This window comes from Athene cunicularia (genome assembly GCF_003259725.1).
Source record: "Athene cunicularia isolate RWA chromosome 20 unlocalized genomic scaffold, athCun1 chr20_part1, whole genome shotgun sequence".
Taxonomy (NCBI): domain Eukaryota; kingdom Metazoa; phylum Chordata; class Aves; order Strigiformes; family Strigidae; genus Athene; species Athene cunicularia.
The window spans coordinates 5,977,850-6,005,587 of NW_020799125.1; the positions used below are offsets into that span (position 1 = coordinate 5,977,850).

The following is a 27,738-nucleotide window of genomic DNA, read 5'->3' on the forward strand; positions in this document are numbered from 1 at the left end:
TTTATCATGGCTAATAACAGAATTATATTCAAAACCATAATGCAACACAGAAATGAAAGTGTCATCTGGACGATATAAGCAAGTCAACAGGGAAAAAGATCGCGGGGACTGCAGTGGTGTTCCAGTTGATTTGAATCTCGAGACACATACTGTGCGGCAATGCACTACTTGAAACAAGCAGTTTAATGTATTTGAACACTTGAAGCTGACAGTCAAGTGATCTATGTACACCAGGCTTGGATGAAAGAAAGCCTAAAGAGAACTTCTGGGAACTCCTGGCCTCGGGATATTTCATTAATAATTAAGGAGAAGTTGACATTATGCTTTTAGTATCTTCACATCATGACAGTGTTAACATTGGTGCTGTCGCCCACTGTTCTGGGGAGGAGCGTGTTCTCTCTCAGAGCCTTGCAGCAGGAACTCCAGCCAGTCCCCAAACTGGTTTATGGTATCACCTGGGGTGAGCCTTTCACAACACTTTGCTATCGCTTTCTCAAACTATAAAATACAGAATTCTTTGTTAGTCTTACGACAGCCTGTGGGAACCCCAGTTCCTGAGACCAAGTTTTATTGGCTGAGGTGGTGTGAAAACTTAGAACAAAAAAAGCCTTTCCCTGGTCTAGACACCCCCAGTCTGAGCATGGGATTAGTGACTCACACGAGGGAGCCGTGAATTGTGACAATAGGTTTAAAATATAAACAGTCAGTTTGCACATTATGGAAGGATATTAAGATCTTTGACTTTGACTGCAGCAAACAGCCATGTCATTAAAGTGCTTTGTTTTTTTCTGCCACTTGTGGGAAAAATTCATATTTGGAAGGGGTTTTCTGGTGTTCAGCCCAAATTCATGATTTCCAACAACAGAAAGCCTGTGATGGGCTGCCTCGAAGACATAAAGTCAATATGCATTCGAACAGGTTTGGGTGACCAGGACACTCAAGAACAGAAAATAATTTGAGAAGGGCTGGGAGGTGGACTACTCCACCCCTCTGTGTTTGCGCCCGGTGTGTGTGAGCACTCCCCGGGCTGATGACGGGAGGCAGAGGCAGGGACAGAGCCGCCAGGGCTGGGCGAGCAGCACCTTGCCTGGACCAGCTCTGGCTCCCAGGGGTGCTGGGTGCCCTGGCCACCCTCCCCCAGGTAACTCGTGCTGCTGCTGTTGGTTTGGCTTTTCTTGGCTTTTGCTTTCGCTCTTCTGCTGCCACTTCTGTCTCACGCTTGAGTGGAGTCCTGCACGTGCTCTTGTGCTAAATGATCTTGGGAGCTCCTGCAGGCACTTGGCTTATTTTGGTTGGGCTTTAAAGCTACTGGCATAAATTTTCCCGTTTGGTACACTGGCTTTTTCTGCAAAAGGGCAGAAGAATAAAAAGATCAGCTTTCTGACAGAGCATTTCTACCAGCCGGGTTGGGATTGTTCACCTTTGCAGCACTGTTGAACTGTTCCCTCCTTGAAACCCCAGAGTGTAAATGTTTCAACTATTTGGCTTTTTCCATTTGGCTACAGCGCAGAGTGGCTGAAATAATTGTATTAAAAACTGCCCCTAGAGTCTTAAGGACTGTAGTTCTGCATGTCCTGGATGCATGGCCAGCTGCCAGGTTGCTATTCAGATTATTCTTGGGTGTTTCTTGTTTGCTCTAGGTGAGTCATCTCAATCCTTCCTTCTCCTGGCCCTTCACTACTGTCTATTGTGTGTCCATTTCTCTTCCTTAGCCACTGACAATGCTCAGATGCGTTTGTCCCCTGGTTTCATCATACCCAACACGTGTCTGAGTTATCTTTTTCTGCAGGAGAGCAATTGAGACCTGCGCTGAAGGAAGGTAAGAAGACTTTCTAAAACCTTATCCTATTATGAGTCCTTCCTTGGCTCCACATGAATTGGAGCAGGAGCTCTGCCTTTCTAGCTGGACACCAACATGTCCCCGTGTTCACCTGTTCTCCAAGAGGCAGGATAAAGGGCAGGGATGTATTAAAGGGGTGAGGCTCCAGTCCTTGCCCTGCAGCCACAATGCAGACTGCCTTTTGCATGAATTAATGTGTGCTAGGTCCTTCCTCTGCCTCTGGAATATACACGAGTTTGTTTCTTTCCCCAACACCTGCAGAGTGGACGTTTCTATAATGAAATGAGATGCAAGGATAACTAAGTTGATGATTTTTTCTGACATTTAAGTTCAACATATGGCAAGTTTTAGTGAGGCATTAGTTGTGTAGGTTTTTTATTAATAGACACTGTGACAAAGGCAATTGTAACATTCTAGATTGGTCATACATAAGAAAGGTCAGGCTTATCTGGCTTTAGCCAGACAACACAGCAGACCACGGTTTTTCTTGCAGGTTTCAAAGCTTTTACCACTCTTCCAGGACCAAAACTATGATTTTTGAGAGTAAGATAATTTTACCAAGCCTGAGTTCATGCTCAGGACACACTACAGTTCAGACAACATTAAAAAAAAAAATCTAAAAATACAATACAATTTAAAAACATAAATAATATAAAAATACAATTACAATAGAAGCAGTGAAGCATAGTTTGGGAAAGGAACTGTTTGAGCTGTGTCTGATCTGGAGGCTGGTAGTTTATGTTCCTATTTAAACCAGTCGGGCTGCATTCCAGCTGGTCTGAATGAGCTCCCCCCAAGGATAATATCCTTGAAACTTAATCAAAAACCTTTATATAGGAAGAAAGCCTAAGGATGAGAATGAGCTTTCTCCAGCTCCTCTCAACTTCTAAGCGTTTTCTTCCCATTTTCAATAAAGTGTTCTTGCATCAGCATAAACTCTTTTCCCCTCTCAATCCCCCCAAATTGTAGTGTCCCTGTAAATGTTGTCAAACCTTCTCTCAAACAGACATCTTGCTAGCAACATCTCCCAGGTCTGTTGGAGGTTTGCTCCATACTCACAGCTTACTACAGGGTCCAGCTTTGTGCTTTTCAGACGTCGGACAAAGGACACAAATCGGTCCTGCCTGGTGGTTGCACTGCTAATAAATAACGGTGATTAAGAACCGAGACAGTAAAAACACCCAATGGAGAGACCAAGTCTCAAGAGATAGTGTGGGGTTCACAGCCGGACAGAGGTCCTCAGTGGTTGACAATACCTGATTCTGCCCACTAGGAACAAGCGCGTGGCCAGATCCTGGGAGCTCCTGAAGACTCACAGTTCTCAGGCAACTCATTGCATGCTGGAAGTCCTCAGCACCTTTTGAAAATCCATTTGCTCATGTGAGGATTTTAGCTGGATACCAAAATTGAGTTTTTTGCTTAGCTTTTGGCAGCCCACATTCAAAATGGTGGTCTTTGTAAACCCACTGGTGAAAAAAGACACCCAGTGAAAGCCTTGTGGGAGCCCCTTATTTTTCCAAAAACCTCTTTGGCTCCACATTTAATAATTTTAGCTTCAAGAAGAGGTGTTTCAAATGAGAGAAAAACTGATTTGTTCATATAAACTAAAGGCCTGAGCACTTTGGGAAAAACATAACCATTTCATGTTAATGACAGAGCCGGAGTTGCTCGTTTATGCAGCTCTAGAGCCACATATGGGTGCAGTCAGATGCAATAGTCTTTACAGCGGCAATTTCTAGATGCGATGGCAGAAGCGAATAGCTGTGACATTACGTGCTTGTCAACTTGAAACTCTGCCAATTTGATACCATTTTGCATGTTATATTATCACTTCTGCTGATACTCAGTTTTGTCTATAGGTGGCAGTGACCTTTCATTTTTTCTTTAAAATAGGGCAGAAGCATACATACATACATAGATCTCTTCCTGATTTTACTGAAGGATCTGGGCCAGGACTGTGAGGCTGTGCTGTTGACTTGAGCTCTGTACCCAGAGGAATGGCCACAGCCTTGCCACATTTCTTCGGTAGCCACTTGGTCCCAGAGCACACCAAATGTGCACTTCTAATCCCACTCCACTCATACAAAGTAAAACTCAATGCAATACAATTAATCAATTACTGTTGCAAGGAGGGAAGAAGTCTGAAGACATACATGTGCCTGATGGGGAACTGCATTTGGTGTTTTGGGATCATATTCTTGAGAGAAGGTTTGTGCCATTTTTAGCAAAAATAGCCTCCAAGTCTTGTCCAGCTTTCTGTGACAAAAAGGGTTCTGATGAGTGAAAATCTTTAAAAATTCCACATGACAACTGTGTGTGTTTTACTTCAGTGAGAATTATAAACTTGATTGTAGAGAATGGGTAATCTCTCCTAGAGCAAAATATGCCAGAGATCAGAGCCGGTGATCTCTGCTCTGTATCAGTTAAAGATACCTGACGTGAGTAGAGCTGCATCAACAGGAAACTGGAGCAATTCAGAATTAAACTACAAATCATTGTCAAAAAAAGAAAAAAAAAAAAGGAATTTGCTTCTCTCAGTCCCTGCAGATATGTACTGATTTTACAGCACATGTGAAAAGGAAGCACGTAACCTGCAAATATTCCTTTCTCTGCTTAAGTTGTCTCCTGGCATAAACCAGGTGGCCTTGAGAATGGAAAACAAAAGTAAATCCTCCAGATTCAACCAGATACTAAATTTACCATCGAGACTAAGCAGTAGGATTTGAATTTTGTTTTCATCTCTTCCAATAGGATGATGCTTAAAGTTGCTAGGAGACAGAATTACATAGCAAGGACAAGAGGCCATTATACATCCATGGGGAAACGTTGGCTGTTTTCCACCATAAATCAGAAGTTCTGATTTATAGTGGAAATATCAGCTGAGAAGATAAAATCCCTGTAAAATAACTCTGCACTCTGAAATCAAGGCTCAGTCCTACAGCCACTATTTATTTCACAGTTCTCAGCAGTGCACGCTTGCAGTTCATGCTTCAGCATCAGTGGGAGCCGGTCAGTGTCCAGCGTGGCACTAGGCACTTAGCAGAGAACAAAAAACATCTCTGGAGAGAGGCCCAGCCTCGATTTCATGTCAGCTAGGATTCAGCATAAAATAGAAGCCAGATCTAGACCATCCCAAAGCAAAGGTTTGTAGATTGGGGTTAGGAAAAAACCACAACCAGCTTGAGCTCTGGAAACAGTAGCTGAAAACAGACACTTGGGGCTGTGGGCTGAAAGGAGAGCCGTTCCCTGTTCTCACATTCAAATTTTAGTAAACGTGATTTAGCAGAACTGCTCTTTTCCTTCTTTTCTCCAACAGCCAAGGGTTGTTTAAATAAAATACTAAAGAAGTTGCTCTCATCCATACCTCGTAGCTTCACTGATGTGTACAGGCTTAAACCAGAGCAATAACAAATAATAAAAGTACTTGGTACCCATGGTGGCTGTGCAGGGCGTCCAACAAGATGAGCACGGAGGCTGGAGCCGGCTCCAGCCCTCTGCCTTCCTCTCTTTGGAGACTCTCCTCTTTCAAGGTGTGTCTCAGAATACTTTCTCCTTATTGTTTATTTGTGTAGCTTTAACAGCATATATACATATATATACTAAGCTAAAGTCAACAGGAATCTTCCTCTTGACTTCAGTCTGGTTCGCCCTTCAACCATGTTACAGGGAGCGTGTTTGGCCCCAAAGAATTTACAGTCCTAAAGCATAGCGAGCTGAGAGAGTACATAAATGTATTTTAAATTAAGGGGAAAATAAAATTAAAAAAAAAAAACAAAAAAACCACAAAAAACTCATAGGTTTATGTGTACTTGTACATAGAAAAGAGGCTAAAATAGAATCAAAATCATTGTTCCTAAAACAAAGTTTAAAGAAATCAGAACACTTCCACTAAGTGATGAATTACCTAATAGACTAATAGTAATAGAGGAGCTAAGATGATGCCTGGATTGTAGTCCGAGCTGTGACTCCAGGAGGTGTGAACATAAGAAAGACATTTTGAACCTCCTAGCTTGGGTATCAGTAGTGCTGCACCTGCGGCAATACAAGATGCTCAGAAACCACATCTAGGGCCACAGGTGAGTGCCGAGGTGGCTGGTTCATGGTGGCTCTGACCTGCTGCAGCTATGGTCTCAGCAGTGCTCGAACTAGCCAAGGAAACGTAGCTTGGTTACTTCAGTAAGCTGCAGTTGACTGTGAAGCTATCTAGAGCAAGCCAAATAGTTCCACAGCCACAAGCAAGACTTTTCTCCAGAGGATTTGTTATACGCAACTGCAGAACATACAGGGACTAATTTGTTACATGCATGATGTCTTTACATGCTGCCTCATGCCTCTCTTCGTCTTTTTTTAAAATAAAAATCAAACAAAAATATAAAACCTCACTAAGATGCTGTAATTTATTCATATATTTTTGTCTCTTTTAACTTTATTCCACTTGCTAACTCCATGTTACTATCTACTGAGTCCTAGTGAGTGATGCAGATGTAATTACATCCATATTTACTCAGGAAACAAGAAAAGTTTGTTAGTTTATACCATTTTTAGTGAGCAGCTGTGAATACCTTTGCTTAATTGGGTTTGAGTAAGACTGGTTGGTGCAGACTGATGACTAGGGCAGGTGCTTTTGGGAAAAGGTGGGGCCTATTAGGAATTTAAACAGTCTGTCAAAGTCTGTCACCATTGGCTGTCTCTTAATTTGTATTAGGCAGTAAATTCACGTTAATGAGAAAGAGGGGGCTCTTTGGGCTTTTGCCTCCTATCTTACAGGAGCTATGGGGAATACAATGAGCACATTGGAGGAAGCTGAAGGAGATAACACGTGCACAGTGAAGAGCTATCAGGTAAGAGCTGCCAGCTCTCCTCTTCCTTGGCTATTGCAATAATCTAATCCCATGACATACCCAGTCCTAAGAACTACATTGTTTGCTATTTTAGGCTCTGTCTGAATCTCCTGATGATATTAAAAATGGATCTGTTGCATCTGTTCAGACTCATTCCCATGCAATGAATGGTGAAGGTATGTACCAGGTAACAGTGGTGTATTTGCGATTCTTTTTCCCACCAGACAAGCAGAGGGAGGTTTATACTGAAACAACAATAAATGGTTGCGTGGTCTCAAATTAAAAGGTGAGACCATATTTCAGCTCTTACTTGTGAATCAGTATGTGGGGCTTTTCAGAAGATTAAAAGTTTAAAGGTAATAAACAGTAAAACAAGAAAATATTTCCGAAGTGCTCTGGAAGCTGTTTGTTTAATTTGTCTAAGACTTTAGTTCTGCATCTGGTCCACAAGAAGTGGTTTTATAGACTGAAGAGTGTTACTGTGAAGTATTATAGGCCGGGAGTGGTTTGGCACTGGTCCTGTTCAGGTTGCTGCATAAGCCTCAGGGTGTCCTGTAATGAGTTACCTCTGCTACTTAGGAAACAGTGCCTCTGGCAAGCCTTGGAGAGGGCACTCATGTGGGTACGAATTGGGGCTCTTGGATGGGGCAAGGTGCAGCAACAGCACCAACGCAAGGATTGGTGACCTGCCAGTGAAGTTTCATGTTTGTGGGGGACACAGTGAAATGTTTTGCCGTTCGTGTGTTGGAAGGGAGAGTGAGTTGCCTTTAAATAATGCCATGGCATCCCTGCTGCTTGGCAGGGAGTTACCAGGTGATGTTGTTGTGCTCTGATGCCAGATTGAAATATCCACTGGTGTGGAAATTGGTAGTCTGGAGGAGATGTAGGAGACTACTTAAAAAAAAAAACAAACAAAAAACCCACGAGACAATGCATTGGAAGAAGTAAACTTATGCATGATGGAAACAAAATTTGTTGAACTTTAAAATACTCCTCAACTACTGTGGAGGAGTAACCTGTGTAAGGCAAATATTTGTGCTGTTCATGCCCCTATTATGTACAACCTGTGGGTGTTACGCAGAGGTTGAATAGTTGGTTGGGGCATAGGTAAATCCCTACTCGGTACATGAATCCCATTTCAGGCCTATTGGGTGGTGTTCATAGCAGCACAGTGACTGGTTTTGAGTGATCACACCAGTGGCAGGCTGGACCCTGGGGTTGCCATGGAAAGGTGTCTCTTGGCACCTGAGCCCCACTTCCAGTGCTGACATCTTAAAAATGCAGTGTGAACTACATGGCCTGAGCATTAAAAATTTGGCTCCAAGTGGTTTTGAAAAGTTATCTGCATGTATTCATGGGCGATTGCTCTCATTTGGACATGTCTGTCTCTCTTCACCTTTCAGCACCTCATTAATTTCTCCTTCTACCTCTTTTTGGGTTTGGATCCTTTTTGAGCAGCATTCAGGCAGCACTCCTTCGGAGCAGCATTGTTTCAGTTCACACCTCTGCAGATTCAGCCCTGCTAATTTTGCCACTGCTTTCCTTATATTGGGTTTCTTTATTTTCAGAATACAATAAAGGCCAACAATTCTCTCCAATCTCTGTAAGGAAAGAAAATATTATTTTATTATTCATTGTTGAGAGCCCTCTCAGCCTGTTACATCCTGTTGAAAAATCTAAGCTTAAACAAAAATAATCAAAGACTGGTATGGCAGCATGCAGATGGTATTGATTACAGTTCAGAATCTCTGTTCCATGGCTAATTTCCTAATGCCATCTAGCTATAATAAGGCAGTTTAAATCGTTGCCTACTAGAAAATAAAAGACTGTAGCTGTGTGTTTTCTGCTGGTGTAAACCAGCAGAGTTCTGAGAAGTAAATAAAAGCCAGATGACTTACACTGTCATTTTCTTGGTCTTCAAAGTGTACATTTTACTCTTTATATATAGGATGAAGCATATGGCATTGTTTTACCTAAATGGATTACCTAATTAATGTAATTACTAAATCAGTTTAAGTAGCAAGTTGAAAATTTGGACTGGCCTGTGTTGATATTACGTGTATTTTAACTTTATTAATGTTTTACAAGCAGTTAAAATCATTAACTATTTAGATACCACTGAAATCTCACTGGCTTGTGTAATGTAATCAAGGTCTTGGTGGAATAAAAGTGCAAGTGCGGTTTGGAGATAGAAGTTATTCCTATAGAAAATGTAGTTGATAGCTCTTCTAAAATAAAATAATGCAAGAAAAAGTACTGTAATCTAGTTTATGGTCATAAACTGAGCACTACAGGAGAAGACAAAAGAGCTGCAAAAAAGGCACGTGAAGCAAGAGGATTTTATTAGTGTTAGATGTATGTTTGTGGTCTTTGTCTTGTTAGTTCACATTTGTGCGATTGCCAGTGATCTGACCATGTGCTGTGCATTAAATGGTATAGTTGATAAATGAGTCTATGAAATCTGTATCTGCCAATATAATGAAAAAAAGAATCCAGAGAGTTAACTTAATATGACCAGAGGAAGTAATGTTATTTGGAAGAGCCCCATCACCATCTGCTTCACATCTGGGTGAGCAGATTGGTGACTGGTTCTCTACATTTGCTGCTTCTGCTCAAACAGGCTGACAGATGTGTGGACCTGGGGATTCTTTCTACAGTTTGCCTTTCCTGCTCCTATTGACGATCAGGGCCGCAGACATAGCACAGAGTGCTAGCCCCCACCTTCTCCCGTAATGCTGTTTTAATAGTAGTGGTGCCCCTTCTGCAGCTTCCTGAAACGTTGCTTTGCAAGCAAAAGGATATCAAACTTAATCCTGACTTTTCCTAATGTTTTGTGTTGGCCTTTCTGAACTTAAAGTAACAAGTAGTTGGTGGACAAGAGGCAAAGGGAAGAAGGCCAGAACTAAAAGCTGTGTATCTCTGACATTCGTACTATATAAGAGCAGAAATGTATCGGGAGGACAAAATGGAAAAAGTTTTGTTTGTATTTGGGTTGCAATTACATGCAGATCAAAACGGTGACCTGCTCATAAAAAGAAAAATTACACAAGGAAGGAAAGTTCAATTAAGATTCATCTCCTTTGTTCTACAGGATAAATCTGATTCAGCAAATTCTGCTACTAGCCAGTATCTAACAGAAATGGGTGTATTGCAATAGCTCTGTGCATCTGTAAGGTGTAAAACACAATGCATTTTGGTCATTTCTTTAAAGAATCTTATTCACCTAACAGATTTAGTGAAATTAATGGGAATAGGGAAAAGAAACTAGCAGCAAGAATAGCAATAACCAATGTCAGTTAACTTAGTGAAATAAAATTATTCTTAGAGCATAAATATACTGTTAACTTCATTTGCATGTAATAGTCAAGCAAGAAAGGGGGAAATATCTCATTTTGGAATTCTCTAATGCTTCTGAAAACTCAGTCTTTTAGTCTTGTCACAAGATTTTTTGGGGTCTCCCACACAAACACAAGGTATACTTGGAGATCTGAAATTTCTACATCATAGCACTGATACCAACTCTCTTCTAAACAACACAAGCAAAAATTAACCTATAATATATCTATAAAAATATGAGAAATGTAAATTAGGAAAGTCACTCCTTGTTGCTAGCTATTTAGACTTTTTTTAGGTCTAGTATTTGCTGCAGTAATTCATTCAGGGCTATTATCGTCTATACTGATGGACTTTTTTTGTTGCAAATGTCACCTTGTAGCCCTTAATGGTTCCTTCCTGGCCATTAAAATCTATTGTCTCCATGATTATCTGAATTCCAGGGAACAAGATAATGCGGTGGTAGTATAATTGCTAAACAGAATATCTATTTATCTGGCTTGTATTCAAACTAGTCAAAGGTACTAAAACTGTATTTGTGGCTAATGGCTTGTACAGTTTAAAAAAAAAACCAACAACTTTTTTTTTTCTATTGTCAAAAGCAACAACATCAGAAAACATCTTCTCCTAGCATTTATTTTACAGCATATTCACATCTTAGGGGCCCATAGGAGGAGGTATCTATGCTGAAGACCTTGCCAATTCAAGCTGTTCCTCATTCAACAGCTAAAAATGACTTGCAGTATGAAAGAGTCAGTAGGATAAATGGCAGGAGGTGAGAAGCTGCCAATGTAAGACATCACAGGATCTTATTTTATATGTTCCCTATATGTCTTAGCCATGAGGGTGCATATAACTGCTGAAAACAGACTAGCAATCAAAGGCTAAAGAAAAGGAGCATGCTTGAAGAAAGCATGTGAAGGATTTAACTTGGGCAAATTGAGCATCAAAAATAGATGCCTAGCAAGTGCATGGCTGTTGCCAGGAATAAAAAGAGCAAACTCAGCTTCAGAGAGAATCAGGTTATAGTGGAGGAGGGGGAAAGCAATCTGGAAGTGCTGGACAGAATTGCTTTTGGTCCCACTTGGGGGAGTTTGGCTGCCATCTGTTACGTGCACCAGGCTGAGGTCTGGTTATATTCCCACTGATTAGCAAAGGCAAATGGGCTGACAAAGGCTCAGGCAGCGTTCATGTTGGACTGGTGGATCTGAATTTCTTTCATGTCAGTCACATCCTCAGGATTCCTGCCCGCATCTGCTGTTCCCTCTGGTCGAGAGCTGCATCTTGGTCCCAAACACATGTGAAATAAGTGCTTTGCTGCAGGCACCCTACACCAATGCTTTCTGAGCTCTGTCGCCTGCCCAGCGGCTCCTGGGTAAATTAGGTCCCATAATGAGCAGAAATAATTCCATACCTATACGGTCAGTTTTGCAGCTCACATGGTCAGCTTAAAGCCTGTGCTTGCCTTAAGGCTTTGCCCATAAGTTCATTTGCTGGCTCTGTCTATTAAAACCTAAGCACTTTATAAAATTCAGTGCTAATTCTGCAGACTTGGTCTCATTCTGTGTCACCAAACATAGTGCTGTTCTTCATCCTCAGCCTATGGAAGTATTTAAAATGCGAAAGTCAAGGGTATGAAAGGAAGGGGAGAAAGTCTGCTGGCAGTTACTCCTGAGCAGGGCGATGATACTGACATAACATTGCACTAACCATTGCTCTTCTGTACAGATTTGTTTTTAAATTAAGGAAAAAATGTTGGTCTAATCTAGCAAATTTCAGGAAAAAATATCCTTATTTTGAGTGTGTTCTTACAGAAGAGGGACTACAAAAGAGGGAATTAGTGTTGCCTTTTTAACATATCCTGATGAAGTGAAGGAAAGGAAGGACAAATCTTTTATCATGTGACTGTCTTCTGTTAAATACTTGAAAGGAAAATGCCTGTGTATTAGTAGTGGTAGCATAAAATGCAATCTCACGGCAGTGTTGTAAATTGTGTATTGATTTTAGTTTCCCAGCAGTTATTAATCTCATTCAGAGTGAGCAGCTTTGATCTACTTGCAGACCTGGCCTAGAATTTGGGAGGTTTTGCTTCTATTCCTAACTCTGCCTCTGGATTGTGGGATAATTTTTGAAATAATGGCACTTCTGTGTCTCTTTTTAAAAAACAAAAATACCATGCACTTTTCATCCCAATACTGCAGTTTCAAAGCCTTTCTCCTCCACAGTTTGCTGTGAATATGGCATGAGTCAAACTCTTCTGTTCAGCCCACCACAGTAGTGTCTCCTCTCGGGTGGTGGGATCTGCTTTGCTTGGTGTCTGAGCAGATTTTCCCTGAAATAGTTTGAACTGTTTTGACACAAGAGACATGCTGCAGAGCTCATGCTGGTGATATTTTCCAGGTCTTTCATTCCTTCCATGATAATTAGAGATAAAAGGAGCTTTATAAGTTCATGAGCTACTTTTTGTTTGGTTGGTTTTCTTAATGATGAGCTTATATTCCTATTTTTATACTAAAGAGAGTTTTCCTGTGTTTTATTTTTTAGTCTGTTACATAAAGCAGAAGTTCAGCATCTATTACAATTATTTTCCAATGGATATTGTTTCTGCTTTCTTTAGCTGGGGAAGGGTTTGCTTTTTGCTTCCTTCCCAAGTTTCCAACTATAATTAGAAGTTGGTCCTTCAGTTATTTTTCATATAGTACTACAGGAGTCTTAGGAACCTATAAGTGGTACTTAGCGGCCCTGACTGAATAGCTGAATAGGTGGTTAGAGTAGCTAGTTATTTGTACCTTTTCTTTGCATGCCAGTATGTTAGAATAAGTGTTCATGAAATATTACAGAAGAATACTACTGGCGAAGGATTCTTGCCAGCATGAGTTATTTTCTTACATGAATAGTAACAGAGAATCCAGGAAAGAAACTTTTGCTATTAGAGTGTACACAAAGAAGTGAAAATCTATTTACCTGGATGGAACAGATTGTACTGAGATGCTCTGGCTCCTCCGTATGTTTGCAGATGCCCCAAACACAATTAAGAAAGCAAATGGAAGATTTAAAATGTTAGGAGTTAGGAGCCAGCTCCCTGGCAGCTGGTAAAATGCTGGCCGCAGTTGTGAATCCTGCCACCACAGCCCTTACTTTGTCAGCTGTTGCCTCCACTGCTGGCAAGTATTTCAGTAAAGTCACTTGAGATCCACAGTGGCATGCCAGCATGCTCCGGCACCCCTCAGCTCCTGGCTTTATGGAGGCTCCCACCTCCTGCTAGTTGGGACCAGCCCTGAGCTGAGCCCTGAACTAGGGTCCAGTGGGGACTCTCGGTCGCTGAGTTAAGACCATAGGGAAGGGGATGTCACAGCTGGATGCTGGGGCTCTGTTCTCCTGCATTTGCCCGGGGTCCCTGGGCACTGCCACAGAAGGACAATACCAAATGAGTACAGACACGTTATATGGTGCCCGCTAATGCTTGCGTGGTGTTATGCAAAATCCTTGGGGAGGGTGGAAATTTGGGGTAATTTTACTGTGAAAAGCTAAGGGGTAGTTTTGAAAGCTGCAATCTAAAGAAGATTTTGCTTAAAGGAATTTCAAAAATGAAACTGAACACTGAAGATCTGTACTGTGAAAGACAGGTGTTTTAGTCAGGTTTCACTGGTATCTGGGGTTTTATTTCTGCTAAAGTAAAATGTGAAGGGCATAATATTGACTAGACTGTTACAATTATCATTTGAAATAATTTCAATTTTACACTGAAACTGACAATTTTAAAATTCTAATTTAGCAAGTCAGTTTGAGACTGTCAGTTTTTCACGTCAGTTTTTCACAGTTATAATTAAGCAGATCTAAATTCATCCTTGAAATCTGTGGCAATGATTGACAGGGAAATCAGATATATATTCTAGTCAAAGTAGGGAAGAGAAGCTGAGGGGGAGCTGTAAGCTTTACCTCTTGACAAGCCTCCTCTTGTTTACTGGGGCTTCACACCACATAATTTGTAATTCGTTCTCCCATCCACAAAACAGGTACAAGAAATTTATTTTTTTTTTTTTTCTTCTGCAAAGCAGGAACCTTCGCTTCCTGTCTGCATATACAGTATTAGGGTTTTTCACCTCAGCTGTATTATCAAAGTGCCATTGTAATATAAAATCATGAAATATACTTCTCAGATGAAATACTTTTTAGCATCTCCGTGTGATGGCCATGGGTGTATACAGGGAGAATTATTTTTGTGACATTTTTAGGGGGAAATATGATTAAGAGTCATGTTGTTTGTGGGTTAAAAGTCTGAAACATAAGGACAAGAAACCTGGCTCAGATGTGACTTTATAAGTATTCAAATCAGGCTTAAACTACTCTACAGACAATAGAGAAGTACAAGTAGAAACTGCACTATGGAGAGTAGGCAGCCAGGCAAGGAACAGCACTGGAAAAATGAATGAAATAAGTTATGACTGCAAAGTCCTGTGTGGAGTTGGCAAGTCAGGAAATGAAATCAGTCCTTGCAGTTTCCATTCTTTTTTTCCCATTTAGTTTTGACAGAGGAAAGTGTAAGATATTAATATACAACTTTGTCTTGAGTTTTATGGATTTTTTTTTCTATATCACTTCTGTAATTTGAATTGGAAAGTAAAATATCCTCAGCATGTCCACTGGGGTAAGTAGTCAAAAACCTGGGCTGTTATTGGGCTTTGGCAGCTGAGAGGGGGCTGTGGAGAACATAAAACCTGCACTGACTTCAATGAGGAATGACAGGACAGAAAATCCGATGGCCAAGTCTGACAGATGAGCGGCAGCTCATGTTTAGCACAGGAAGACCACAGGGTCTCTAAACAAGCTGCACTCTGTGTGGTCCTCCCTGAGGCTCCATGTTTCAGAATTAGTTTATTAGAGAGTGAGGTTGTCGTGATTAATTGTACAACCAGTATAACTTCTTTGCTGTGCTTGATAATTACTGTTTTATGCTTCTGTTTGTAGTGGATGCAAAGGCAAGTGTTGCACGGGATAATGTGGCCGTTTCTTCCCCAAAGACAATGGAGCCGAGCCCCGTTCCCGACGCAGGCGGGCAGAGTCTCGGGAATGCTGCCAGGAGAGCTCTGCCATCTGCTAAATCCCGCTCTGTCTTCGCGTTTTCATGGTCTGTACCAGGGCGTACTGAAGATCCAGCTACAGATTCATCGGTTGGATCGGCGAAACTTGATGTCAGCTCAGAGGCGTCCGGGGTGAACAAAGCACCGAGTGACAGTGTGGAGGTTCCCGCAGCAGCTGTGCAGGAGGAAGAGGCACATAAAAACCTGACCTGGGCCCCGCCAGCAGCATCGCTTCATGACATCGATCTCACAGCACCAGTGACACCTGAGGGAGAGCATGCAGCTGCCTCAAAGCCAAAACAAGTAACCTTCTTTGACAGGATCTTCAAACTGGAGAAGGGAAAGGAAAGGAGTAAAACGCAAATTGATACCCAGGAGGGAAGGCAGACTTCAGACCTTCCTGACGGGCACATCACAGCGACAGAGGCTGCTGGATTACAGAGCACATCAAACAGTGTCCCACAGGGGAAGGCAAGTGCTTGAGTAGGAATATCCATTTTGCTCTTAATGAAACCTCTTAGGAATATTAATAGCACAGGACAATTTGATGCCGTGATGGCTGTGGGAATGAATCGGTGTTGCTCTTAAAATTATTGCAGGTAATCCCCCACAGGGGTGGCTGAGTAGAGGTGTGGGAGAAGAACCTATGGTGGAGCGGTAATAGCTCCGGCATCTGCCTCCTGACTAAATGCTGGCATCTGACCTTGAGTTTAAATTCATTTGTATTTCTCTGAAAGGTCTGGGCAAGATAGCTGTGTTCATGCTCCAACTGCCAGGATGATGAACAACAGCCAGCTACCAATGGAAGCAAAAATGCCTGAAAGTAAAATTGTTTCTTATGCTTTAGGATCTTGGAGTTTGACGCTGGATGGTTTTAAAGAAGTTCTTTAGCATGTTTTGTGCCATTCTTAAAACAGTCACCCTTCTTGAGCAATAGCTGCTTGTTGCATACCCTACTGAAATAAGGAATGTGCAGTAGCAATTGTCGCACTCTTAGCTATTATCATGTTTTTAGTCAAGGAAATGTTCCTTAGAACTGGTTTTACAGGATGGAATGCAATATAAGAAATTAAGTAACTTCTAAAAGCACACTAATCAAAGAGCTGAAAACAGACATGAGTTTAAATTTTATGCTTCCTGCGAAGTTTGATATCAGCAATATACTATAGGATTAATTTTCAGGTAATTACTGAAAAAGTCCATCCCCTAGATGGGGATAAGTGTCACAACTCTTATCAGTTCTGCTGGAGAGGTGCCAGTATCTGCTATTTGGTGATCTAGTTCAAATCCTGTCCAGTGTCAGGAGGGAGAAACTAGCTGCATGGCCTCATCAGAATCTGTGTGTAAATGCCATTTTAATAGTAACTGCTTTTATTGGCCTGGTTCAAATTTACAAACAAGACTCCTGTACGATCACTAATGTTTTGAATAGTGTTGGGCGTAGTTCACAAGGTGCTCGCTGCTTGCACTGGTGACGTTGCAGGTTGTCCCTAAAAGTCTCTCCAATTTTTATCCTTCTACCTGGGCTTCTGCATCTTATACCTCCTTAAATCTGAAGATCACATTTCTTGTATAAACTTAGAAATTGTAATATTTTTCTGAGGATTATTTATAAGACTAAAAGTTGCCTTTTTGATCGTTGCCCTTCAAAAGTGACCCCCATCACTAGTATTTCAGACAGTTATATATGCGCATTTAAAGAATTCGTAGTCTTAACCTAAGAAAATATCAAGTCATTCGCTGCATAAACAGAACAGTGTGAATAATTCAGAATGAATAATCTATTCAGCGCATACTGGCGCTTCTGTTTGTAGCTTATAAGACTGAATCTTTTCAACACTTTAAATTCCTGCAGATATTTTTGACTAATACACACAAAGAGTAAGTTTTGCCTGTGGCTTGCAAGAATTATTATTTTTACAATCAAATGCAAAATTCATCATTTTGTGTTTTGCTGTGATTACAAACTATGGAGTGTTTGGTTCGTGCTGTTGATGTAGTAGTGTGAAACACTCTGTAATAAGTCTGAAGTAGCTTTAACCAGAAGTTGGAGTTAAACATCAAATAGTCATGTTGAGAAAGCTCAAGTAAGCAAATGTTTGTAACAAGCAGTCATCAGGTGACAAGATAAAATAATCTAAATTTTATTCTGCCAGTTCAAGCAGATGTTAGAAGCACTGTTGATTCAGAACAAGCTCTTTTATCTCAGTAATGCCTAACTTTATTATTAACTTTGAGTTCTGTGGATAGGTTTATACCTATCCACATCCTGAAGCTCACTAATGGGAATAGTCTGGAAATGCCAGGCACTCATGAGCTGCAGGTTTTGGTATGTGTGTGAGTGAGTGCAGGATCCCAGCCCACACGACAGCTTTTTGGTGCCTGGGGGCCTGCTTGAGGACAGGTCTCCTATTTAACAAAAGTGCCTGTACATCTTCTGCATGTGTGCTTAAAGATGTACCGAAAGCCTTTGGGCTTCACAAAACTGGGGTTCAAGCTGTTCACTGTAAATGAGTAGCAGAACCGTATCATAGGGGAGTGGAATTTTAACTTTATCCTTGAATTTCTGGACTATAATTCTTGTCTTTCATTATTCAGATATGAGAAGGAGTATATGTTGGGTGCAGAGAGGAGTTAAGGGCCTTTTTTGGGAAAAATATAAGCCCTTCTGATATGTTGCCAAACTTAAACTCCTTTTCTAAAACAAAGGCTGTGGCTCTGCCTTGCAACACAGTTGCCTTCTGTTCCCTTTAAAGTTGCTAGTTCTCATGTAGGATGGGAGAATGACCAAGTCTAATTTAATTGCTGTTACTGTAGTAACTACAAACTGTTACCAAATAATCGTACTAAAAATCCAGATATTGCTGCCAACAGTTTTTTCTTTTTTTTTTTTTTTTTTTTTTTTTGTGGATTATGACTTGTATCTGTAAAAGCTAAAAGCAAAGCAAAGTTTCCCTGAATTGAGTGCCAACACAAAACAAACAGCATTGCTGGTAAGTAAGAGAGAGGCTCCACAGTTGTAGCTTAAGAGCTGCACAAACATTCTGTGTTTGGTGAGCCACTCTTTATTTTTGTGGTCTACAAAACTACATTCAGAACACAGCATAATTAAAACAAGGACAGAATTCATGAATTCATGAAGCATTTACTATGTAAGCCAAAGAAAAGATAAATTATATGCCTGAAATGTTTCACTGAGCCATGATTCATACAAACAAAAGTGCTGGCAGGAATACATTCTTTTGATACGTTTTTCTAATGGCTGAACTGAAACTACAGTATAAGTATTTAAGGTGTTTATTACACCCAAATTTGGCTCCTCAGTGAAATGAATTGAACATTTATATTATATAGTATATGATACCTTCTAATACTGAGTTTCTTCTGTTATTTCTGGAGGGTTTTTTTCATGATTTGCCTCCAGGGCTTTGCACAGCAGATAATGCAGTGAGCTGCTAAGGAGGTTTTTGTGGTTATTTGACTATGGTTCTGAAAATGTGGTATTGATAACTCCATCTCATCTATCCCTGATTTATATGCTGATGGTCTGAGTCTGTGCTCCCTCCTACAGCAGTATTCCCACAAAAGCACAAGATGGATCACAGCATTTATCTAAGTCCAGACTTGAGTCGTATCTCGGTAGCTAATGGCAGCCTTGGCTTGGTAATCCCGGAGTTGGGTTCCTTGTGCCGCAGTGGGTCATCACAGGGCCTGTTTGTGCTCTGCAAGTCAGAGGTCAGGGATTTTTGGATAGCATTGTGTCTCACGCTCTGCCCAGTCTGCAATAGCTTTTACTTCTGGAGACTAAAGGGAGATGCCCTGGAACAGCTAGTGCTTCTGGTGGTGGTACCTGTCACCTCGGCAGCTGTCCCAGGTGGCATCTGCTGCTGCTAAAAACCGCTTGCCTCAGTGTTTAGCAGAAAGATCCCTTCCTCCTCCTGGAGTGCAGTCCAACTCCAGAGCTGGGGCTTCTGTGTATTTAAAAAAAAAAAGTTTTCTTGCTTTTGTTTGATAGCATCACGTCCTTCAGTTATGAAGCTAGTTTTTGTTTAGTAACATTATCTTCTGCCTCCTGCTTTTTCAGTCTCTTGCCTCATGCCTTTGTTACCACTTTAATATCTGAAATAGAGCCAGCATTTTTCACATGTCCAGAGCTCTTTAGATGGCATCCCTGGAAGCAGGGCTGGCGTGGCCATGCGTGTTCTGCATGGGACATATTGTTCTTGGAGCCACTCGGGCCTGTAACTGGCAGCTGGACAAAGTGGTGTGTTAGACCCTTGTAAGAAACTTCTAAATAGCCTGTTGAAGCACTCTGAACTACTGTGCTGTGTTTCTTCCTGGGTAAACTTGGAAAACAGTGGGTGGAGAATTAGACAGAAGTCTGTTCTGCAAGTAATACCTTGCATATTTTAACTCCTTAAGTGCTGACTGGAGACTGGCCACTCCATGCTCATCCTTCCTGATGCCCAATTAGCCCTCTGAAGTTTTACAACACTTACGTATTTTTACTCTGCTTCCTTTAGTGACCTACAGAAACTTATGCCCTGAAATTCCAATACAGATATTGTGGATTTTTTAGTTGCTTAGTACAGAAAAAGGTTCTCAAGGGTAAAAAACTTATTTTAACTTTTCCTAGTAAAAATGGCACTGAACAACTATATCTAATTAATGGATTAGGAAAAAACCCTTACTGTCACTTAGACCTCCAGGCAGTGATTCAAAGATACTGTTTATTGGAGACACTGGGACAGGCTCATCAGTTTTATTTCTTGTCCTGATTTTTCCTCTGGAGTAATCTGGGCATCTAGTATCCTAACTGCTCCTCTAGTCACTGTTTCCTAAATCACCAGATGTGTATGGCTGTCTAAATACTTGGGGATGATAACTTCTGAGGAATTACGGCACTGCTATGATTGTCTGTTCAAAAATGTCTCAAATCCCCTACCAAAGTCATGGCCAGCATCATGCTAGGTTCAATTTATTTTAATAATTGACAGATCCAGCTCTACTTACAATGTAGGCAGATAGACAAAAGGGAGGAGGATTATTGGTAACACTCTGACATTACCAGACAGATGTGCTCTTAAACATTAAAAATGGAAATGTTGAACAGGGCGTGAGGACCTGTCTCACGCTGCTCTCTCCTGCATAACGCTTGTGTTGGCTTTACCTGTGCAGGCTCAAGGTGAAAGTGGCCACAAGTATAAACCTCATCAAATAGGAGGTTTTTTTTAAAGCCAGATCCTTGTTTAGGTGCCTATACAGAAACTGAGTAACCTAATATTACATACTTGTGAGTGCTTGAGTACTGGAAAACTATTTTTGGGCTCTGGGAACTGTAATTCCAGGAAGAGAGGAAGCAGCTCCATCTGGCTTAGAAGAGTTACTTTGGTTGTTGCTTTTTTTCCTTCTTTTAATCTGTACCATGTTTGTGTTAGATAAAAATTATTTCCGGAATTGCAGAATACAGAATATCAGAAGCAATCTTTGTATGGTACAATCAGACACTGAGGTGTCAAAGGCCAAAATCTCAGTGTTTGTTCCTATTCACAAGTTCATCCTTGAAAAGAGAAAAGCTGTGTTGTTTGGGATGCCGTGTGCAACTTTACTTGTGTTTGTTATACTTGGTAGCAGAGAACAATGTTCCTCCAACCAACGGCAAATGCTGAATATATTAGAAACAAGGGGAAAGAGATGTATAAATGCTCGATTGTTCTGAATACGTAGGCTGGAGAAGTATGGCTGGAATTAGGGTTGTGACTCTCAGAGCAACATAATGCAAGTCACAAATGTTACTTTTGCATTCCACTGGAAATTAAGCAAGCTAGAACTGAGGAAACTTTGCCTCCCTTTTTTTAGGAGATAGATGACTGCAACCAAAAAGACATACGGCAGGACTCGGCGGGTGTCAACAGTCTCACTGCTGGGCAACCTGAACAGGCAGAGGTAAACCAAGAAAACCCCCAGCCCGCTGCTGCAGTAGATAACTCCGTCATGAGTTTCCTTAAAACACTGGTAAGTTTTTGCTTTTCCTTTTCATCTTTAGGCAATGCTTTATACTGGTTATGAAAAAAAAAAAAAAAAAATCCCATGTGGACATGTTGAACTAACTGTACCATGTTCACTTCATGGGCACTGAGAGGTAACAAAGCCAAACAGATGCCTTGGAGAATGTCCTGGGAGTGATAGCGATGTGTAGGTACGGTGCAGTTACGGTCAAATGATAATGACACGCTGGAAACTTCCTCTTCTGTATAGGTAATTGTAGACCTGAAGGTATTTAGCTGTCTTAAGGATTTTCTGCATGATGAAACTATTTTTAATACCTCTAAAAGTTAATTTTGATGGATTAATTTGATGTATAAGATTGAATAATCTATATCTGGTCCAGATTTAATTTTAGCCATTGGCTTTAAGTTGTTCTCGAAAAATGTTTATATTACAAATTTTCCCACATGGGGGAGAAAGCAATATTTGTACTTTTACCTTTGTGCTAGAAAACTGCTAGTTTCAAATATATAATCTTTCAGATCTTTTGAAAGATTGAGTTGGGTGTGACTGTTTTTCTCAAATACATTTAAGGTCTCCCCAAGCAAAGCTGAAGCCAAAAGTGATTCTGAAGAAAAGGTAAGCAGATTCCTCATTCTGTCACTGGTCACGAGGTGTGTTTGACATGGATATTTCCTCTTTGTTGTATTACTTTTTCCTCAGTTGATGTTATTCAAAAGATATTTTCCCCTGAATAAATTTGAAAGGAAGATGAACATAAACAGTGCAATTCCTCATATCATATGCTACAATCAAGATCTAAACTATAGCATTTTCTGCAAGGTTGATGGTAACCCTTTTGCTTGTTACTCTGACTTGTCTTTGACCTAAAACTACAGGTCTCTGCAGTGAAATCCTCCTGAGTCTACAGAAAACTCCATTTGCTCATAGAGATGTGCAAAGCTTCTGAGTTTTCCTTTCCAGTTGTGTATATGCATGTCTCCTTTATGCCCCTCCATACCTGCTGGAGCTGCCATGTCTTGGTGGGAGGTGATCGGAGGTCCCCCTGCCCATGGAAGCTCTGTGGCTAGGTGGGCATGGGGGGCAGGAGCCTGCTCCCGCCCTCCTGCCCTGTAGTACATCCACAGCCACTGCTGGGTCCCCTCTTGGGGTGCAGGAGGATGGGCAAGGATCAGCTACCCACTGAAATCAGTAAAAAGCAGGAGGAGATCCCAACATTTCCTCTCTGGGATTCTCCTGACTGCAGCACCCCTGTATGGGTTGTGCTATGGTTGGGGCTGACGGGCTGTTCCTACGCAGCAGCTGAAACCTCAGGAAGATGATGGAGCTGGTCTGATCAGGACTGGGACTTGCAGGGAGAGCTGTCCTTTCCTGACCACTCAGGATTCTTACCTTTATGTCCAGAGGTGAAGATAAGGGTGGGGTTTTTTAAGTGGGGTGAATTGAACACTCAAGCTGTTCCAATGCAATACATCAGGCTGACTGCAAGCATGTGTGATGTTCCCACTGGGAACTGAAATCTGTATGGACTGGACAGGTACAGAACCAGCCTGAGAAATGCTCCTCCATGTAACAGGCAGGTGTGGCCTCTTGATTTCTTCTTTACAAACCATTTGTTCTTTGATTCCATTTGCAAGAGGAAAATTGGTTTTAGCATCCGTCAGCAATCAGGCTCTTTATGTGAATTCAGAAAAGCTTCATTCATTTGCTGTTAGAGATATTGAAAATATCTGACTGATTCCATGTATTTAACAAGCTTGTAAAAAAAAAAAAAAAAAAGTGGAAAAATCTAAACTGTAAAAATTAAGTTATAAACATATTCTTCTAAAATAGAAAGATGTAGGTGTTTAAAGACTTCTTTTTTCCCCTTTTTTCCTGTTGTGATAGTGCCAAAATTTACAATAGTTTCAACAGAAGCAGAAGTGAGACAACTTGTACTAAGCTGCTTTCTATCTTCTAATGTTTTAGTGGCTTACAGGCATATCACTGACTGCATAACTGGGACATTCCAGATCAAATTTCCTTACATGTTATGACTACAATAACTAAAGTTTTTCTTGTAATGCCTGTGATAAAATTTAATTAACACATAAAGAATAAAACCCTAAAAAAGGAAATTGTCTTTCCATGTAACTATTAGGCAGCCAAAATCACTATAAGCACCAACATTTGTTTTCTATCCTGTTTTTTTAATCTTTTTTTGTCCCATTTGATTATTATTTTTTTTTATATATAGCCTGGTACTAAAATGGTGAAGTCAGTCTTTCTGGAAAGCTTGGTGAGCACATGGGGGACACACATCACTCCCCAATTATAGCTCAATAAATCTGGAAACTGTGAACCAGGGCTAAGGTCTTCCAAGATATCCAGACAAGGTAGCTAGCAAATTGCACTCTTTCAGCAAGACTTGAAGCTCTTTCAACAGCTTCTGAAAAATCCAGTTATTCAGTCCTGCTTGCATACCTGCCTTTATCAAGCACACCCATGTGCTTCTGTAACAGGTGACTATTCGTGCGGGTGTACTGTAATTTGGGAACAAATATGTTGTTTGGGTTTGGTTTGCTATCACACCTGTGGGGGTAAACAAATCCAGACGACTAGCAGGATATGCAAAGTCATTATATAGAGGTTAAATGGGAGTTGGTGTTTTTGTTAAGAATTTCTTTATCTTCACTGTATTCCTGACACAAAGAATGACATTTTTACTATACTAAAGGAAAAATGTTTAAAAGGTTTAATTTATCAATTGTCATAAAGGAAAGCTGCACATTTTTCAGCTGATACATATAATGAAATAAGTCATTTTCCCTTGAAAAATATTTTAATAGTAAAGAAGTGTTCCTAAGTGAGGTTTTCTGCCTCATGCAGTCCGAGCCTCCCCTGAGTGCCATGGGGCTTTCACGCGGCTTGGCTGGCACAGGGACTGCTGTGCCTTTGTCCTGGTTGTGCTTTCATTTCGGCTGCTCGCGCACCCCCTTTGCAGGGAGGAGCTGGGTTTTATCACACACGGGCTGGTACGTTCCCAGTCTTGGCAGAGCTCTCCCATGGCAAAGAGGACAGTTTCCCATAAATCTGGGAAACAGCCACAGGCCACTTCAGCTTTGCAGAGCACGATAGCAAACTCTCTCCTGTGGAAATGCAGAGGTGGACGGCATCAGCAAAGCTGAACTTAGTGGGTTTTTGCAGCACCGGGCTATCAGCAGCGATGCCTCCAGCATTAATCAGCTGGCTAAAGGCATGTATGCTTTCTCAGCCTGGGCACACCCTGATGGTCACCTCATCCGTGTAAGCACAGGAGTCAAATATAAGTTGAGTCATACTTCCCTGGATGAACTGATCCTTTGCCAGTTTATACTGACACGGCATTTGGACTGGATCTACCCAGCACCTATTTGATCCTTCTATTGCAGACCCTGACTTGTTCCTGCAGCACTGTACATTTGGGAACACTGATAATGGTAGAGTACTGCAGGGGGAAAAAAAGCCAATTTTGATGTGACTGGCCACAGCCTCTTCACAGTAAAAGCACTTTGTAGGAAACATGTAACTGCACTGCACGAAATTATCTTGAGACCAAGATGTTGACTTCATGTGCTCATACATGTTCCATTCTGTACTTTGGACCTTTCCTCCTACCCTATTAGTTGTGGTCAAGCACAGTGCTTGATATTTCACATTGTAAATACTGTAGGTCGATTGTTTCTTTGGAGTTTGGGTCTCTTCATGCTTCCATAATTCCTTGAAATTTTCTTCAACTTATTTTAAAGCTTTTTACTGGTTGGAAGCTTTTATTTTTGCCTTATTGAAGTGTGGTTTTTTTTAAAAAAAAATGAAGCTTACAAAGGGACAAGCTAATTACCTGGAAGGCAAATGCTTGACTCATTTGTCATTGAAGTAAAATTTTTAAAGTTTATATTTCTTCATTGTATGTTGGCCTGAGTCTTAATGCAATCGGGAAATAAATTGCCCAAGGGAGATCAGAATGAAGTCCAGGATACTAGCAAGTAGTTAGTAAAAAACACTATATCCTCCTTTTGTACTAGGTTATCAAAGGCATCTTACTGCTTTAAAACCTGTATTATTTCTGATTAGTCACGTGTTATGGGTGTATGTACAGTGCAGTTACAATAGAACAAACTCCCGTGTTAACTTGTTTGTTAACTTGTTTGTATGCTGAAGCTGAGGTAACCAACCTTAGATACTTCTAGTTTTGTCTCCCCTCTTTTTTTTTTTTTTTTTTTTTTTTTTTTTTTTTTTTTATTACTGGAAAGATTAAAATGGTGGAGGAGGAAGGAAAAGAAAACCCACCCTATTGTTCATAACATGAAAACTTAAGCTGCACTGATAAATCCTGAGGGTTGTGTTGAAACCTGGGGAGGATGAGGGGGTGACAACAGTAGTAACTTGAGTGAAGTTTTCAGGAGGTGCTTGAATTATGATTTTTAAAATTTTTCCAATGCTGTGAAAAGTTAGATGGAACACTTTAGCAAATGTTACTCAAGTTTTTCCGAGACTTGTAGAAAAGTCATGTATTTGAACAGACCCACCTCTACCCAGTCTGCACTGAGCTGCAGGTAGTCTGCTACCACTTTTTAAAAATAGTCTGATACTGCTTTTCTCCCACATAGACATCTATCAATATTTCTTTATTTTATAGTCCTTCAGTGGATTTTTTCAATGTGCTTCCTAGCTTTTTAGAGATCCAGTCTCTAACATCAGTGGGTGATGATTCCCAAAATGAGTGTCTCTTGCAGATATTTAGAATGGAATGAGAGGGAAGCAGTGCTCATTCAATACTTTCATTATCAGTCTATCATCACAATTTTCTGATACTTTCATTATTAATTTCATACACAGTAGTTGAAATGTTTTTATGTAGCATACATCAAGAATATTCATATTTCTTATTTCCTATATAATGCATTATGCAAAACATCTTAAAGTTCCTATAACACTGCAATAAAGAATTAAGATATTTTCAAAGATTTATATATCTGCCTATTTTTAAATTATGAAGCCCCTACATGTATGATTGTGACTTTTATGAATAAAATAAAAACTTTGCAATAAATATTCAACTTCAAATGTTGTACAAAAGGCATCGAAAGCAGAAAAAGGCCATGGTGGGCAACTTGCTCCGAAGACGACAGCAGAATCTCCAACTAAAGGAGCCAAGAAAAAGAAGGCAGAGAGTCCCAAGCTAGGACACAGCACATTTAGTAAACTCTTTAAGCATAAGGTCTGTATGAAAATCTAGCAAGAGCAGAACCCTGAGCAGTAACAGATGGCTCCTGTCACAGAGCAAAGTTATTTAATTGGTAACTGAAATCAGCATCTGGCCAGCTGTGCAGTGCTCTGAAAACTACTGGTGTGAGCATTTCTGTGCCATGCATTATGAAAACAATCCATGCCCAATGTTTCTCTCGTTATACCATCTGTGAATTCAGGATTCTGAAACAATTCCTCTAACATTCTCTGCTATGTGCTTCCTAGTTACACATACTAATGCTGACTAAACTTCTCCGGCCACTTAAAATAAAATAGAAGGTACTGACAAACAATGAATTATGCAGAGATGTGCAGCACCTGAAATTATATGACAGGTTTGAGAGCTCAGTCCAACTCCAGTTAAGGCTTTATGATCTACATTGCCTTAACATGCACTGTCATGTGGTTAAAATGGGTGATTTAGTGAGCTGCAGCATCTGATATGGCATAAAGAAGGTTGGGACGTGAAATTTCCTTCAGAAATAGTTACTTTTCAGTAAAAATGAGAAAAGTAATTGTTGATCAAATTCTAAGTTTATTTTGGAGGGGAGAATGTTTGGTTTTCAAGGATACTTTAAAGTTGTTCAAAATGCACGTTTTTTGTGCAAATGGTTGTTTCAGAGGATGTTAGATTTATCTCAAAAAAAAAATCACTGAAAACTTTTGGTCTCAAGGTCCATATTTGGGCATTACTACGTTCTCTGAAGGTAATCTGCCATGATGTTCCGTGGTAGGGAAGCAGAGAATTGTAGCTTTTTAGCCCAAAGAATGCAGAAGCAGAGACCCTTCCACTGGGGGAGGAAAGTAATTAATATTTAATGCTCACTCAAAACACCCACACGGAATCTCTTGAGTAGGGGGCTTTATAATCAAGGGCACAAGGCAAAGGGAGTTCTTTAAGATATTTTCAAAACAAAAATGTGTTTTCCACTGTCTCATTTTTTGAGATGTCATCTGCATATTACTGAAGAAATAATAATCTTCTCAATGGTTTTAAGTCTACAGTTCTTGCCAACGGTTTGAAGTTAAGATCCCATTTTGTATATACTACGTTGATAACTAATAAGCTTTGATATTTAATACAATTAAAATATTAATTACTTATGAATTAGGGCTTCCTGGTAAAAAAATATCCAGCTAGCAGTTTTTAAGGTGCTAAGACTTTTCTATAGCAGTCCAAAATCTTTCAATGATTTGTTGGGAGAAATGATTGGTTTTCATTAGTCTGTTTGACAGAATTTTAAAGACTTTTGCTTTGGAATGAAAGCAGTTATTATGAAGGAATGCAACAGCATTGAACCTTTACACCAATAAAATCTGTCTTAAAATGTCATTACTTTTTAGTTTTTTCTTGTTTTGAAAACAA

At 40.5% G+C, this 27,738-nt stretch overlaps 1 protein-coding gene across 4 annotated transcripts in view; it reads left to right on the forward strand.

Annotated features, from left to right (window-relative positions):
• The first annotated feature begins 1,738 nt into the window (after nucleotides 1–1,738).
• BCAS1 (breast carcinoma amplified sequence 1) overlaps nucleotides 1,739–27,738 on the forward strand; it is a 52,902-nt gene continuing 26,902 nt past the window's right edge. Inside the window, exons 1-7 of one of the 4 annotated variants that reach the window (XM_026862158.1) lie at nucleotides 1,744–1,819; nucleotides 6,608–6,681; nucleotides 6,776–6,857; nucleotides 14,983–15,566; nucleotides 20,955–21,110; nucleotides 21,678–21,722; nucleotides 26,203–26,343. In XM_026862158.1, coding sequence (XP_026717959.1) covers nucleotides 6,613–6,681; nucleotides 6,776–6,857; nucleotides 14,983–15,566; nucleotides 20,955–21,110; nucleotides 21,678–21,722; nucleotides 26,203–26,343 — 1,077 coding nt within the window. In that variant the 5' untranslated portion in view covers nucleotides 1,744–1,819; nucleotides 6,608–6,612. Of the gene's footprint in view, nucleotides 1,820–6,607; nucleotides 6,682–6,775; nucleotides 6,858–14,982; nucleotides 15,567–20,954; nucleotides 21,111–21,677; nucleotides 21,723–26,202; nucleotides 26,344–27,738 lie in introns of those variants that run through there. The other 3 variants (XM_026862155.1, XM_026862157.1, XM_026862156.1) reach the window with 3 other exon arrangements.